At 39.1% G+C, this 17,631-nt stretch overlaps 1 protein-coding gene across 1 annotated transcript in view; it reads right to left on the bottom strand.

The window, feature by feature from the left end:
• The window catches only part of LOC119414259 (collectin-12), a 57,846-nt gene that overhangs the window by 10,096 nt on the left and 30,119 nt on the right, over positions 1-17,631 (bottom strand). Inside the window, exons 3-9 of the mRNA XM_037681354.1 lie at positions 14,921-15,043; positions 11,561-11,647; positions 10,383-11,426; positions 7,640-8,206; positions 7,349-7,491; positions 7,157-7,266; positions 6,912-7,054 (exon numbers count right to left, since the gene is read on the bottom strand). Coding sequence (XP_037537282.1) covers positions 6,912-7,054; positions 7,157-7,266; positions 7,349-7,491; positions 7,640-8,206; positions 10,383-11,426; positions 11,561-11,647; positions 14,921-15,043 — 2,217 coding nt within the window. The remainder of the gene's footprint in view (positions 1-6,911; positions 7,055-7,156; positions 7,267-7,348; positions 7,492-7,639; positions 8,207-10,382; positions 11,427-11,560; positions 11,648-14,920; positions 15,044-17,631) is intronic.

Below are 17,631 nucleotides of genomic sequence, written 5' to 3'. Positions count from 1 at the left end.
ATGTTTGTTTGCTTTTTAAACATCATTATTATGAGAGGAGTTATTTATTTTAAAGAAATATTCTTCCCCTCTACTCATCTTTGCCTACAGTCTGCTGTTTGTAATGATATTTGAAACATTAAGAAAATAAATCCTTGACTACCAATCACTGTATAAAAATGTCTTGTAATGTTACAAAATTTACATAAAATGTTTGCACTTAAACATAAAACTTTAGTAAAAAAAAAAACCTCACCAAAACAAACAAACAAATAAATAAATAAGTAAAAATAACCTAAAAATTTGTGTGAAAAAAATGTGGAATTATTATGTAGGAACTCAGGATTGGATGCTGATTTTGTATAATGTCACACACAAGAATTAATTTATTAATTGTTTGATTAGAACAGAGTGAGGTGGAGGAGGATGACTCTCTGGTGACTGTTAAAAAGGGAACAGCTGAAAGATTAATTATTTAATTAATTTAAATAAACAGATAGGAATGCCAAGCATCCTGACTGAAAGTCAAAAAAGAAACAAACAAAAAAAAAAAGAAGACAAAAATCACAAAATCCAAGCAGATCATTTTTCACAATTTATTGTCACAAATATGGTCGTATCTGGTAAGAGCTTAATGAAAAACATAATCTGCCATAAAAACAAACCTGGTACTCAGTCCTTAAGAATAGCATGGTACAGCACTCATTCAATAATTACAGGCAATGATGTCAAAGCATTTGGATAAATCATTAAATCACAAATCAATTGGCTGCATTAAAATGTACATACTGGTAACATGTGCCATATAAAATGTATATAATATATTAACATTGGCAAATTAAAGTATGAGAAATACTGACTGCCACAACAGAGCAGCTCTGCTCTCAAAGAGCATCATTCAGTGATGAGTTTCACAAAGAGACCAAATATATTTTTACATTTTTTAAAAAGCTGCAGTCATTTGGTGTTATCTAGTAAGCTCTTTGTTTTTCGTGTAAGATTTTCTTCAAGATTTCTATAATTTGAAACTGTGGAGTATTTTAAAAAGTATGAAGTAGTTCTTACTTATAACATATAATCATATAGTATTCTGAAACAGCTTTGTTTTAAAGGTTTTATTATGTTTTTACTATGAAGGTATTAAAATGAAGACGACTGTTGAAAATGTGGAAAAGTATAAAATCCAAAACATTTTTCTTTCCCTTTTTGACTGATTTACAGATGCATCTCAAAAAATTAGAACATAATGTAAAAGTTGTAATTTATTTTGTCAATTATTTCAGAAAGTGAAACTCATATTTCAGTTTCATTATGTGCAGAGTGAAATATGACAAGCCTTTGTTTCTTGTAATATTGATGATTATGGCTCACAAATTATGAAAAAAAAAATTAATTGTCAGAAAATTTGAATATGATGAAGAGGTTCAATATTGTGTCACACCCAGTTAATTAACTTCTAGACATGAGCTACAAATGCCTCATTCCTCAGGTCGAGCCACTCCTGAACCAGAGACAAATCAGAAGCGTCTTACCTGTTGAGGAGACAAAGAACTGGACTGTTGCTCACTGGTCAAATGTCCTATTTTCAGCTTAAAGTAAAATTTCATGTCATTTGGAGATCAAGGTCCCAGAGTCTGGAGGACAGTGGAGAGGCCCAGAATCCATGTTGCTTGAAGTCCAGAGTGAAGTTTCCACAGTCAGTGATGGGTTGGGTTGCTATGTCATCTGCTGGTAATGGTCCACTGTGTTTCCTGAAGTCCACAGTCAATGCAACATATACCAGGATGAGCTTTATGGAGATGCTGGTTTTACACTGCCAAAGGTACAAAAAAACTGGCTGTGGAATATTCTAATTTTCTGAGACACTAAATTTCAGTTTCTTATTTATTATTTGTAAGCCATAATAATCAAAATTACAAGAAATAAAGGCTTGAAATATTACACTATGTGTAATGAATCTATATATGAGTTTCACTTTCTGAAATGATTGACAAGAATTGAACTTTTTCATGATGTTCCATTTTTAGATGCACCTGTTTATGTATAAAAGTGGCTGCAACAAACAATGAAGTGTTGGCACTTCATTACCCCTTTAAATTGATCCCCACCTTAAATCTTATTACTGTTTTTCTTTTATATTGTATACTTTTGTTGGATGTAACTGGGACCCTGTGTACACAATTTCATTACACCACATGTACCACATGTGCTGCACATGACAAATAAAGAACCTTGAATCATTGAAATCAGCACATTAGTGGCTTACTTAAAGCTCTGCTCCTGCTCTGTCTTGGGAACCATTCAAAGTTTTAAAGTCCCTCCAAAGACAAATATGAGTCCAAGTGTCTGTGATGCCTAATCAGGCTGCCTTTGTCAGAGTCTTTTTGTCATTTGAAGCTTTTTTTCTCACAACTTTCATTATTGCTGCATCTTCATCCTCACTTCCACATATTCCACAGATCTTGGCTGGATGCTATAAAACTGGAACGGCCACTGTAAGAAGAGCAACAAAATCACAACATATGTTGACAACATTTACACAGATTTACAGCAACAGTTGCAGTGTAAGCGTTTTTATTGTCCACAGTTTACCTCTCAAGGAAAAACTAAATTATTTTTAGTGATTGCATTTACTATATGTTGATGTAAGTTCTACTTTCTGTTGAGATTCAGTTCAGAAAAATCCTAAAAAAAAAAAAATTCTTCTTTCATCTGAAAAATGTCATCAGTCTGAGGCCTGCCAACCCAGATCTGTCTCATAAATAGCATCTCCTTGATGTGTTTCAAGCCAGCCCTCTGTAGAATCCAAAGAAACTAGCTTTGCACGTGCAAAAAGGGGACCATCCGTCAAAAACAACCAATCATCAGGTATAACAAAGCCAGTTTGTTCCACAATTCATTTTTTTAAATGTGTTGTAAAGACCAGACTGTGGTAGATCCTTGTTTTTACTTAAATCAGTAACACCCTGGTCTAATTTCACAGCACAATTGCTACATTAAAAGTTTTAAATGATTTTTACTGCACATACTGCAATTAAACGCACAATATATGCAAGTACAAGAAGTTCACTATCCTTTTTAGTTAGTAGCTGAGGACTATACATAAGTTTTTCCACTACAGATTTTTATTTTCTCCCAGAAAATGAATAGATGACCTGTACATAAATTACTTTTATTGGAGTCTTTAAGATCCAGTTGGTGGTTGGCTGAGTTTTTTCTTAACTCTTGCTCCAGTATGTTAATGCTTGCAAAATATTGGAATTTCCAGATTATTCACAAACGAAACCAACACTGAAAATTTACTTTTGAAGTTGGAGCTCCAGTTAATTCAGACTCAGCTTGGGATCAAGGATGTTGTGAGACCAACAATTTATCAGATTTGATATTTACAAACAGTTTGATTTAATGACAATAACCAGAGCATACTGATGTAAAAACAACAACAAAAACAGAGTACAGTAGTCCCTCACTACTTCAGAGTTTGTTTATTGCATACTCGCTCTACCGCAGTTTTTCTAAATAAGATTGGACGTGACACACAATTGTCTGCTTGATGGATGAGCCGCACGATCAGCATGGAATTTTTATTTCAAACAAATTATTTTAAATTAATTAGCACCTGCTGCATCTTTGTGCAGCCTACAGCTGCAGTAAAACCTTCCTCCTGCACTTCTGTACAGCCCACACTGCAGGATCAACTGCCTCCTGCAGCTGATCAGCTGTTCTCGTGCAGCATGGAGAAGTGGGTGTGGCCAAGAGCGCTTGCAGGTGGCTGAGTGCAGCTGAAGCTCAGAGAGGTAAATCATGACATTCTGTGCTCTTTTAGAGCGTTAAGAGTTTAGAATATTGCAAGAGTGTGGGAAGGGTTTAAAACACCTTTACATGCATATATATATATATATATATATATATATATATATATACACTGCTCAAAAAAAATAAAGGGAACACCTAAACAAAACAATGTAACTCCAAATCAGTCACACCTTTGTTGAATCACTGTCACCAGTTAGGTAGTAACACTTATTGTGAATCAGTTTCACCTGCTGCTGTGCAAATGGAACACAAAACAGGTAGAATAAGAGGCAATTAGCAATACAACCCCTATAAAAGAGTGATTCTGCAGGTGGTGACCACAGGTCATAGCCAGTGGTGCCCTGATCTACATAAAGTACCGGGATGAGATCCTTAGACCCATTGTGAGACCATATGCTGGCGCAGTGGGCCCTGGGTTCCTTCTTATGCACAACAGTGCTAGGCCTCATGTGGCTGAAGTGTGTCAGCAGATCCTACATGATGAGGACATTGATGTTATGGACTGGCCTGCCTGTTCCTCAGACATGAATCCAGCCTGTTTCCCAGTGTCAAGTAATGTCACATTTGATGAAATCGTCCCCTGCCCATATGCTGCAAGTGTGGCAGATTTATACTGTGTTCTGTGATAAGAATGAAGTGAACATTGCATGTTGTGATTATATCAGATTTATACTGTGTTCTGTGATTAGAATGAAGCAAACACTGCATGTTGTGATTATATCAGATTTATACTGTATTCTGTGATTAGAATGAAGTGAACACTGCATGTTGTGATTATATTAGATGTATATTGTATTCTGTGATTAGAATAGAGTGAGCACTGCATGTTGAAATCATGTTAGATTAGAAATATAGTCTGTGCTCAGAACAGTGGATAATGCATTACCTTTTCTTGCTCAATCTATGAGTCTCCACCTGGAATGTATGTAAGAGCATTCCAGGATGGATGGGGAGTGCATTACCTTATCTTAGTTTGTGATTGTCCACTTTTAAGGGAGCCTAAGAGCATTCCATGACAAGATAAGGACCTGAGTAAACAAGTAATTGTTATAAATAAAGCAGACGAGAAGAGAAGTGTTGTAATAAAACTCATGTGCTGGTAACAGAGGGGCTGTGAGGCAAGATGGTACTCTCGACACCATAAAAGGACATGGAGTAGAATGTTTCTCCTGTTCCGAGAAACGCACGGCTCTAAAGAGCTGAGGCCAATCAGAGCATGACACTAGAATAGTACGAGGGAAAAACTGGTTCTGTCCAGAAATCCGTCTATATAAACCAGGCACAACAACGGGGAAGTGCTGAATGGACCGTGGAGTCGACAAGACAGGACAATATAGATTTCACCCCAGGAGCCACTCAGAGGGATTTGGACAGCTCAGAAGGGACTTCTTTTTCATCAAGATAGGAATACTCCCTTGTTCAGCTGAGTTGATGCCAGACCAGACCCCTCAAGGTTAGGTTTGCTTTTGGGGGCTAAGGGTGATTCCTTCCAGGGCTCTGGAGGAGAGACTTGTCTTGCCATTATCCAAGGTCTTCGGACAGAAATGGTGAGCGACCCCCTAACATATTGTCCAAATGCTAAATTTTTATACAAAATAATTGTGTTTTTCCATAACTGAGTGAAAAAGGGTTAGACTGAGAGAGTGTCGTCCTGCTTCCAGCCCTCTTGAAAAGTTATCACATAAATTGTGTGCTGTCAAGGTTGATTGTAACAGTTTGGTTAAAAATCTGGTTGGCTCATGGGACAGTCTTAGGGGTTTGTGGGGATTTAATATGCTTTGGGGCTCCAAATGCATAACAGTCCATTCCAATAAGAGGAGGCTGCACTGTAGTGGACCACCTATGCTCTAGGATTCAAGATTTCCTAACACAGATCATCGGAGCCAGGAGAGCCTTACCTTGGTGGACACCCCAAATCCTGAGCGTCCCATCTGACCAATAGGACATTTCCTAGAACCAGGCATGGACTCTTCATCATTGTTCTTTTTGAATAATTAAATGTAATAAATTATAGTGTGCTGATAACACTGTACCCCTGCAAATTATTAATTAAAGCAAAGCATAAAATGTAAAACTCTGGACTATCATTTCTACACTTTGTACTCATGGATTTGGAAAGCGTGGTTCAATTCTAACAAAAAGAGGAGGTTTTTAAAGGTTTCTCAGCTTTGAATAAACAACATCCTGGAATCTTATGCCTAGATACTAAAAAATACCAGGTCGGTAACAATTACAGTTCTACAACCGAAGGTGGGTGACCGTTAATGCAAGATTTCCCCATGGGCAACGATCCAACCCCAGCTGCTAGGTTGGGCGAGTCATGGGGTGAGACAAGGGTGTGACTTGCAAATGAAGGTCGTTAACAATCTGGGTGAGTCACCTTCAACACAGCCTTAAGCAGAACTAACGTAAGGCTACTTTGGGTAATAATCAAGTGCTAGATTAGTTCGATATACCCCTTGGAGGAGAGGCTGCAGTAGGGGTTAGCCATAATTCTAGTGGTGATCCCTCTGGGTAGATTGAGACCAGACATGAATCCAACTGAGGACATCTGGGACATCATGTTTCGGACAATCCACCAAGGCCACATCGCACCACAGACTTTTCTGGAGCTAACTGATGCTGTAATCCAGGTCTGGGAATAGATCCCTCAGGAGAACATCCACTATCCCAGGCGTTGCTGGGAGTTTATACAGGCATGTGGAGGCCGCACACACTACTGAGCTTCATTTAGACTTGTCTTGAAAATATTCAATGATGTAGAATCAGCCTGTCATGTTATTTTCCACTTTCATATTGAGTATGAATCCAAATCCATATCTCCATGGTGTAATAATTTTGATTTACATTGATAATTTTTGTGTTATTGTCTTCTCAATCAATTCCACTCTGCTAATATTGAGGTCTAGGATGTGTTATTTCAGTATATATATATATATATATATATATATATATATATACTAAAATAAACTGTTACTTACCAATTGTACTACTATTCCTACTCTGTGGCTTTTCACTTATTGCGGGGCTTCAGGGTACGGATCCCTCGCGATAAATGAGGGACTACTGTTGGCACTGTCAAAATAGTAAAATGTTTGATTTTAAGAAGTACTAACAGTCAGAGGAGCGTTCGCAGATGAAACCGATGCGGTCGGTGCAGTAGAAATCATTCCAGTTGGCATTATGAATAAGGCCCGCACAATCCTCGCCTTCTTCATGACCGTGAGTCCAATTATCAGGCTGACCTGGCTTCCATTGTCTGATGACGACAAGTTTGATTAGCTTCATTTTTATAACCAAATAGAAAACAATACAATCAAGTTTTACATCAATAAAATGCATTTAGAAAAAGATAACTTACGTGAAAACTGGCATGGTTCCATCCACCCACTTCCAGACATTTTCCTTCTCTTTGTCAGTAAGCCCCAGCCAGAAGTAGCCCTTTCCTGCAATTACATTCTTCACATATTGCTACGCAAAGAAGAGAATCAAACATTTTACAAGATGATTCATAAATAAGTATTTGGCCTAAATGCTTAAAGATTCCTTTTACCTGTTCCTCATTGTCATTGATTATGAGCATATGAGACGAAATGTTGGTACAAAACTTGTTTGCCTCATTAAAGTTGAGTCTCTGAGCACCAGAGGAGAAGTAGTAGCAGCTGTTTTTAAACTTTGTGAACTTTGGTGGACAACCTGGAAGAATTAAACACCAGGAAACTTAAAAGAAGGAAATCCTTCTCAATGCAGTTTGAATTAGTTGAAGTATTAACATTTGGGGATGTACATAAACATTAGAGAACTTGTCAAAAATTTCTTATACTTCTGTGAACCTTGAACTCACCGGTTGTTGGGGTGGTGGCAGCAGGTGGGAGCTGAACCTGCTGAGACATAGAACTTTGTGGTTTCTCTGTTGGTACCGGGCCTACTGTTGGTTGGGTTGGTTTGAAGTCCTGTGGAGGCTGAGGTGGATTTACAATTACAGAAGGTTTTAGTGCTGGCAGCCCAGGAAGACCTGGAGGACCACGAGGGCCAATAGGTCCAACGAGCCCACGAGGTCCCTCTAAACCTGCAGGTCCTACTGCACCTCTGGACCCCTGTGGACCTGGTAGGCCTTGTGATCCAGGTAGTCCATCCCTACCAGGAATACCAACAGCCCCGGGGTCACCCTTATCACCAGGACTTCCGGCTCGACCTCCAGGTCCTCTGGGTCCTTTAGATCCTGGTGCCCCCAAAGCCCCGGGCTGACCTTTTGGACCTTCCATGCCAGGTGGTCCAGGAGCACCTCTCTCTCCTTTATGTCCCATCAATCCTGGCATACCTCTGTCTCCTTTAGTACCCTTTTGTCCTGTCTGACCCATTGGCCCCTGAGGACCTTTGTCACCCCTGGAGCCTTTTGGACCTGGTGGACCTGAGCCAAAAAAGTAGATGTTATTGGACTTGAGGTGACTGGATGAATATCGTTGGAGGGGGTTTACACTGTCACAAAAGCAATACAAACATTTTCACTTTGCTGTGTGCATATTTAATTGACTTGTTGATTTTATTATATTAAACACCAGCAGATTTATGTGAGGTGTGTTCATAATCTCCCAAAAGTCACCATTATGGTTCTTTTTAATCATATCCACCTTATTCCTGGGGGGGTCTACTTTATAAATGATTATGGGTACAACTTCCTGTCAGACACCAGAAGTAGCAGTAAGTATTGTGTATGGTAGCGGAGCACGGACCACAGTTTGTTTGAAAGTAATTTTCAGTTTAGCAGATAAAACTGTGTTTTTTTGTTGTTGTTGTTGTTGTTTTGACATTTATTTAACAACTATAAACTTTACTAAAATAGCCTTGCGGAGTTCAGGTGCCTGCTGTGTTGTTTGCGGCTGCACAAACAACCAGACCAAACTAAGTCAGTGGCTACAACAACAGCGTTCTGAACATGGACCCTAAACAAAACAAAAGTGTTCCTGTGAAAAGCGGTATAGTTTCCATCGCCTACCTACACATGAGGGATTAAGAAGAATGTGGCTGAAAAATATGAACTTGAAGAAACTACCCAAAACGCTGCATGTGTGCTCATTTCACTTTGTTGACAAACAGCCGACAGAGGAAAACCTGCATTCTACTTTGTGGCTGAACTACAATAAACCACCAGAAAAGAGAGGCTGGATCCTCAGATGGAATGAAAACAGTGCGATGAGAATATCAGGTAGGCCTGTCACAATAACAAATTTTGCTGGGCGATTAATTGTCTCAGAAATCATTGCGATAAATTATAATATTGTTAGTAATTTATTGTCAAATTTAAGAAGAAATGTTTATAAATTTGTTTTGCATGTGGTACCTTTTTTCAACCACTAGATGGCAGTATAAGACTGAACCGAAGGGTGGATAGTGAGGGAGCGAGCAGCATGTCTCTTTAAGAAAAATGGGAGGGATGCCCCTTTACGTGACATGGGCTGTCTCTACTTCCTTTCTTTGGTTCTCAGAATGGCGGATGTTTGGTGTGGTTTGAGTTCTTTAGCATAGCATTTTTCACACAAAGCTTTAATAAAAATTAGTAAACAAGTTTTCAGCTTCTTTTTGCAGAAAAACAACTTTTTACACGAAGGCACGGGTTTCAACCATGAATTTTGGAGTTTCAACAAGACAGAGATTTTTTTCCTGAGGTCGGCATATTAGCTTAGCTCAAGCTTAGCTTCTCAACTTAGCTGCTTTTAACCATTCAAAAACACAATTTTGGATGGTTAAAATGGATTTTAAAGAGAAAGGGAGAGGTCAGTGAAGAGCACCGGCGTTGAGCTTTTTGTCATCCAGTGTCCAGTAGAAAGAGAGAGACACGAAAAAAATGATAAAGCCGTTAAATAAAAACGAGGTTGATAATTTTCATTTATCATGCGATTAATTGATTTATTGTTTATCATGACAGGCCTAATATCAGGTATGAGTTCAAGTGTATGAAGGGCAGAGTATTATAGTATTTGTTCGTCTTTGGTATTACAATTTTCTCTGCATTTAACCCAAGCTCGGTGATGGAAGGACTTTAAGGCTATGGCTGAGCTCTATGGCTGCTTTAAGATAAATAAGATTATGTCCCACCTCTTTAATGAAACATAACCGACCTTATTACTGTGTAGATACTAATACGCCTCAGAGCTTTTCAGGTTGTTCATTGCTTCACTGTCAGAAGCAACTGAGTCGTGAAGTAGCTAAATATGCTAAAAGATGTCATCTGTGGCCAGTTATTCAGGTTGTCCTCCCATCCCTCATCCGCAGCAGGATGATTATATAGTCCTGTTTGAGCTCTGGCAGGTGGTGTTCCCACATGTTTAAATTAAATCCACAATGCTCGAAGAAACTACATTAGCTCGAAATGTTCTCACGTAAACACCGGTTCCGGTCTGCACCGGAAGTTGTGCCCATAATACACACAAGGCACCATGGGGCCTAGGAATAAGGTGGATAGGAGCAGTGATCTAAACTTTCTGTGAGTTACTCAGAAACCTTTATTTAAAATTAAAATGGAGATAAATGGCATCTGTACCACTTTGGTATACAGGATGCAAACCAAATGTTTTGTCTGTTCTTACCCTGCAGGATGGTGAAGTTTGTGATGAGCTGTGAGTGCTTGCTGTCCACCAGCTTCATCTCATTCATCACCACGGACAGGTTATTCACCTCCTGGTCCAGTTTGGATGTCAGTTCATCCTGCTGGGTACGCAGCTCCTTGCTGTCAGTCTTGACCTCTTCCATGCTGGCATTCAGCGCTGCTAACAGATCTGAATGCCTCATCACTGTTTCAGCACAGGATCTAAGGCCATTCAGGTCGGAGCTGATGACACCTAAAATCTGTGCAGCAAAACTCATGTTTCCAGTCACACGGTCCATGTCATTCTCGTGCCTGTCTAACCTAGCTTCCATCTCATCAAATTTTAATGAGGTGGCATTATCATGGTCTCTCTGGTTGTCCATCAGCTCACGCAAGCCCTGGTCATGGCCTTCACCGAGTGCTGATGTGTTCCGGATTTGGCTTGCTAAAGTGCTGAGCTGAGCTCCTAAATCCTCCAGCGTGTCTCCATTGGATCTGGTCAGTGCTGAATTGTTGGCTGCCAAGACCTGAAGGTTCTGGACTTTTTCTTTGAGCCACTCTGTGTCTGTACGTGTCTGTCTGGCCGTCTGTTGAAGGATCTGATAGTCATTTTTCAGCTTCTGTATCGCCAGGCTTGTATCTTCAACTGTCTTCTGCAGTGTGCCGAGCAGATTGCGCTGCTGGGTTTGGGTGATGTTAAGGGCGCCAATGCTCACTTGGGTCTCACTTTGCCCTTTGACCTGGTCTTGTAACTCAGACTGGAGCTGTGCTGTGTCTGTCTGGAGGCTGTCAATCATTCCACTGTAGGAGGCCAGCGACTGATTGATTCCACGCAGCGAGGCTGCATTATCTTCGAGAACTCTTTGCAGGGAGACATGGCCGTTCTGCACATCATCTCCTGTGACTAGAAGGTCATTCAGCGTCTCTCTGTTGCTCGTTGCTCTGACGTTAACGTCTTTCAGTTGGCCTTGCAATGCTTCCAGCTCTGACTTGAAAGTGTTAATTTCACTGGTTGCATTGACGGACTTCTGTTCTGCCTGATCATCTAAAAATATGAAATGTGAAAAACACGTCAGCAGAACATGCAAATATAGCACAACGTCAATGTAAAAAACACCTACAGCAGTTTGTGTCACTATATCTATATTTGTGATGTAATCTTGCTCTAAACAGGATTACCTAGTTTCATTAAGTCTGATTCCACAGCATTGATCTTCCATCCATAATTTTGCATTCCTTCTGTCACATTGTCCATCTTCTTAACAACTAAGAATAGAGCAAAGAATTGAATGAAACACAGACACAAAAAAGCAGAAAAGGTCCACTAAAGTATTCCTAATCAGGAACCTTTAAGCTCTTAGAGAATAGAGTCTTAAGAACCAGCCTCTCAGCTAATGTGGATTAACTCACACCAGCAGAGGACGCTGGTGTATTCCTGCCACTGCAGTGAATGAATGGAAAGCCAAGCAGCAGTCCTGGACACATAATGCTGCTCAGTTTACTGAGATTTTTGTAACCAGGCAACAGCAGCACTGATGATTGACAGATGACGCTCATAAATTCCACTTCTGAGTCCAAATAATCTGAAAAGCAGATTGAATACCCCACTGGCACACCTCAGCTCTGGCTCCATTTTCTCTCTCTACATCTGCAACATCTGCTCTCCCTCACAGTTTGCTTTCCCATCAGCAGGTGGGAGTCTAAAAACTCCACTGGAAAACATCCCAAGAGTTCACTGTTATCATTCCAGGAGTGACAAAAACATGTACCAATAACACACGCTTATGGCAAACAAAAACACAAGCACTCAATTGAGAGATGGAGTCTCCGCTCTTTCTTTATGTCTGCTAAACACATTAATTCAGTTTTTATAACTATGTTGTAAAACAATGTCAGAAATGCTGGATAACATATGCCACTATCTACTCAACCCTCTTCCTGTCTGTAAACACATTCTTTCAACATTCCTGTTGTGAAAAAAGCAACAGGCGTAATTTAAATCGACACATTGAAGTAGGGCTTACTGGCTGCCTATTGTAAAGTTATTGTTAAGGAGTTCTCCAACCTGAGTTGCAGAAACTGGCCTTTAGTTACACCAGGTAACACAAACGATGCTCCAACAGAGCAAGTCAATTAAGTGTTAACATAATTTGCAGGTTCAAAGACAAAAATAAAATAAAAAAATGGATGCAGAATCTAGCAAACTCTGGATAAAGTTAAACTGATTTTGACACTCGCCATCATTTGTGAGTCAATCTGTGGTCCATGAGACAACAAATTGCTACCGAACCATAAAATCTCCTCTGTGTTGTTAAACTGGGGTAGTCCCTGCATGGTCATCTGGTAGAGATTAGAGGCAAGCAGTCAAAATCACATGGGCTCCACGCCAACACAGGCCCAGAGCTGGGAACCAAAATAATCCTGACAGAATTTAAAAGAGTCTGATTTAGATCTGCACTCGTAAAATTTCCAATAAAGCCATTCCGTACTGGCAAAGTGAACTTTCTGCTGCCTGTGGACCAGGTGAAACTTAGAAGATTGCGCTCGGTTTGCTTTGATTAATTTGAGGCTCCACATGTGTAAAACTGAACAAACAAACCGAATTCTTTCCTGACTGTGCTGGAAGTCTTCTCTGTTTCTTTTTAACGTCAGTCTTCTGGTTCAAAACACAAAAACAAGTTGCAGAAAGCACAATGTTGCAAATTGTGTTTTCTGTCTCAAAATCTGGCTTATCTCCGAAAGAGATCACTTCAGTGGAGAAATCGAAAGAACAGCAGATGCTGAACAGCAAATAGTTTGAACTTTTGAACTTGGGTGAAATGTATGAAAATATAAATGTAAAAACAAACAGGTTAACAAACAGAACAAATTACACGATTTATTGTTTTTTTTAGTCTTGTAAACAAACAAAAAAAAGGTTAAATTATGTCATCTGGACCAGTTTCTTTAAGTGAGAAATGTATCGACTCACATCCAGAAGACTTCGTCAGTCTGCGGCCTGCCAACCAGGTCTGTCCCCTAGGTAGCCTTCATTGCTGTGTTTCAAGCCAACCTCCTGTTGGAATCTCAGAAGCAGGTTTATAGGGACTATCTGTCCAAAACAAATCTGTCCTTAGGCTGTTTCTGTGAGTAGCAAGTTGTCCATCTGGCATTAAACATTTGATTGTTATACATGATGGTTGTTTTGGACATATGGGTCTGTGATGGTCCCAGACCATCACAGCCATCTATACCTCCAGATGCAGGAAGAGAGCCACCTGCATCATGAAGGACCCCACTCACCCAGCACACACACTTTTTGCCCCGCTTCCCTCAGGAAGGAGGTTAAGGAGCATTAAGTGTAGAACCACTAGACTGAGGAACAGCTTCTGCCCTGAGGCTGTTAGACTCATGAATCTCTAACCAGAATTATCAATGTGAAAAATCACATCATGTTGCTGCTGATCTGTTTCTGGTTGCTGCTGATCTGTTTCTGGTTGCTGTGTTCATTTGTACTCCTCTGCTCACACAGACTCATGTTCGTGCTGCTGTTCAGTGTATTGTTTTTATGCTACTAGTGCTTAGCATATTTTTAGTTAACATTTTTCTTAGTTCATATCTTCAATCTTATTGTTGTTTTTCTTTTACATTTTATTGTTGGATGTAACGGGGACCCTGCTTACTCAGTTTCGTTCCACCACATGTACCACATGTATGACAAATAAAGAAACTCTGACCCTGACTCCTGTTTGCATGTGTTAAAAACCTGCATCTGAGATTTCAACAGGGGGTTGGCTTGAAACACAGCAATGAAGGCTACCTATGGGACAGACCTGGTTGGCAGGCCGCAGACCGACGAAGTCTTCTGGATTTGAGACAAAATGTTTTTCTCTTAAAGAAACTGGTCCAGATGACATGATTAAACTTTGTTGTTACCTACCTGCATGATTAAACTTACTAACCTTTTTTTATGCTTTTAACTCTTGTGACATGTCCTACATATCAATATTAACCCCAGATTAAATTATGGCAGAGGCTCAAGATACATCTAACACCTCTAGACCTCAATAGAATACCTAAAATGAAATTTGCCAGTGAAAACGTTAAACATTCAGCATTGAATCTGTTATATTGAAATTGTGTGATGATTTTAAATTGTACATGAAGGTCCAACAATTTTTCAGTCAGGTCATCTGGACAGTTTCTCTCTTTTTTTGTGCTGAAACGTTTCACCTTCCATCCAGAAGGCTTCATCAGTCAAGGAAACACACAACACAAAACTGATTCTTCCCCCAACAGCTTACTCCAAAGTGGAACAAACCATTTATGTTGGTGCTAAGATGGTATCTTTGGCACGCCCCCTCCTCCGGTGCTGGCCCTCTTCCTCATCGACAGTCATGTAAAAATAAAATAAACTGTCCAGACGACCTGAATGAAAATTGTTGGATTGCATACTTGGATTATTGAGCATGGACTTTGTTTGTACATGAAGGTATGCAGCAGTAACCAAAAAGTAAATAGCTTGGAAGAAATTAGCTTTTCTGTTTGGTTTTACGTTACCTTTGTATCCAAGGACAGCCACTGCTATTGTGAGCAGGGCACAGAGCACATAGAGGAGACAGATGGCTGCTCTTAATGCCCAGTCATTTTTGCACTTTGTGCACTCTGTGGCCTCTTGAATCCCTGAAACACACACATGGATCTGTGTCACATCAGTGTGCAAAATGTAGTAAGTCGGCTAATATTAGAGCACCATGGGGAGCAGTAGTAACTTGTCAATTGTGCAACTGTGGTTGGAAGTACAAACAAACCAAACAAGCCAAAAATTTTCATTTAAAAATTAAAGTTGTTTTTTTTTTTTCACTATTCTTTTTACAACTAAGTTTAGTTCAGGATGTCAACCGTGGGACACTTTGTACCGTCTGTCAGCCAAGACTAAACTAAAAACATTTGGCCTCATAAACAGGCAAGAACGTTCACAACAAAACTGAAAACACTGTACATGTGTTAGCCATACGGCCAAACGGCACCCTCCCCCTGCCTGCGTCATTCCTCACTGTCAGCCGACCCAGAGCGAGGGAAACTTTTTGAAACATTTGGTCCTTCGTCTCACAGATGTTCACAAATACACAGTAAAATTTCCAGAGTAAAATTTACTCAATTTGAAAAAAAATTTACTCTAAAAAAGATAACATTTGGTCCCAGTCTAAATAGAGTAAAATTTACTCTCATGGAAGAGTTGAAATTTCAGAGTAAAATCTACTCTATTTAGTGCAAAAATTTTAATCAATGCCAAGAGAATTTACTCTAAGTTGTTTAAAAGAAAAACTACTCTACTGTATTTTAACTCCAAGTGGAATATAATTTACTCTAAATAGAATTGCATTCTATTCCAAGTAGAGAAAACTTTTAGTCTGACTAAAAAATAATTTTACACAAAATAGAATAGAATTTTATTCCACGTAGTATCAAATTGTGCTCTTAATGGTGTAAAATTTTACTCCTAATTTTATTTTATTCCATATTGTGCAGTTAAACATTAAATTAAATTGTAAAATAGAACAAAATGTAACTTTATTTCACTCACTAAGCAATTTTTTTAGCCATTATACACATCTGAGTTTGTAAGAGTACAATGCATAGACCAGAAATCAGTATTTGAACAGCCATTTTTATTGTTCACAGGAAACAGTATGGAACAATATAAACATTTGCATCTTCATGACTGTATGACACCTGTAAATCAAAAGCTCTGGCACAGAAAAGCTCTTCTACATAAATAACATGAGGTCCATCTCTTGTACACAAAACTTGAAAAGCACTGAAATGCTCATTCAGACACACTGTTTGCAGTGCAAATGTAACAAACAGTAACCTCTCATCTTTCACAACAACATTGTAGATCTTATGGAAAACTGGCATTTCACAAAACATTTCTTTACAAACAACTAAATCTGCACGATACATATTTCCATGGTGTTTGGCCCATTTAACATTTAATACTTTGGTGTTGATTGGTAACTGAAGAGTCTCTGCTATCTCACAGCCCCACTTCAGTACATTTAAAGGCACCATTTTACCTGGTCCAATGGTCAGTCTCTTGTGGTCAAATGTATGCCAACTGAAAGCAATGTGACTTTGATGCTTTAATGCCAGGGTTTTTGTAACATTTTTAAAACTTTTCAATTGTTTTTTAAAGAAATTGTGTTTAGCTTCGTATCGCATGCACCAGCTATGTAGAATTGGGCCTATTTTGAGTATGCATGTAGGATAATGCACCATAAAATGATGCTTTGGGAGCAACTTTTTTTGTGGAAACAAATGTTTGAATAACCTGTGATGTTCGGCAATCAGGTGTTTTAAGAAAATAGTAATGCCTTTTGATAACACTGGTGAAAAAACAATATTTACTATGTGAAGCAACAGCTGCAGCAAATACCAGTGCTGATCATTTGGACAAACTAAGTCTCCAAAGATGAGTGGTAGGTTACGTAGTAGACACCAGGACTGGATGGCATTTAACCCCAAGTCATTTGAGTCTTCTACCAACTTCACTGCAGGTGGTTTGTTGGTTTGTTCCATGTAGCCATAGTTAAAGCTCCTTATTCTCCTGTCTACATCCTTTAATGTTGTGTACTGGTCAACTACATGCAACAAAATCAGCTTCATTTCATATTGTGCCACTCCTTCCAAGATATCATGCATAATATCAACTGAGAAGTTTTCACATGTACTGAAGTACTGTAGTGAATTTAGAATGCATGACTTTTTAAGTCAAGGACATATTCTACTGGGTCTACACGTCCCCAATTATCTGCCAAAAAACGAGTTCTTTTACTTTCAGAATTTAATATCTTGAAAGGATTTTCCATTTTCTCAAAACATTGATCAATTTTGCACTCAATGTCACTTTTGACAGGTTCTTGTAAAGAAAGACTGTTTTTCACAGATTCTTTTGCTTGATTTTGAAAATCATTAACTATTTCTTCCAGGGAAATTACCAAAGAGTTAATTGCTCTTTCACTTACACCTGCAAATTTAAGTTCTGCAACTGCTGTTGCACAACTATGCACAAGAGATTTCTGAAGCGGGACTGTATCAGAAGCAGCACTCATAGAGGGCAAATTTTGACTTTCAAATGTCTCTTCAGTTGTAGATGGGCCTTCACCAGGATTACAAGTGTGTTTATCATGTGCTTTATTGAGATGCTTTCTGAACCCAGAAAATGTGCCATAAACTTGAGCACAACCTGCCTGACCACATTTAAGACG

The sequence above is a fragment of the Nematolebias whitei genome, chromosome 9 (assembly GCF_014905685.2).
Source record: "Nematolebias whitei isolate Nwh7 chromosome 9, NemWhi1, whole genome shotgun sequence".
NCBI classification, from domain to species: Eukaryota; Metazoa; Chordata; class Actinopteri; order Cyprinodontiformes; family Rivulidae; genus Nematolebias; species Nematolebias whitei.
Note: the sequence above shows the minus strand (reverse complement) of the source record. Positions and strands in the feature narration are given on the sequence as shown.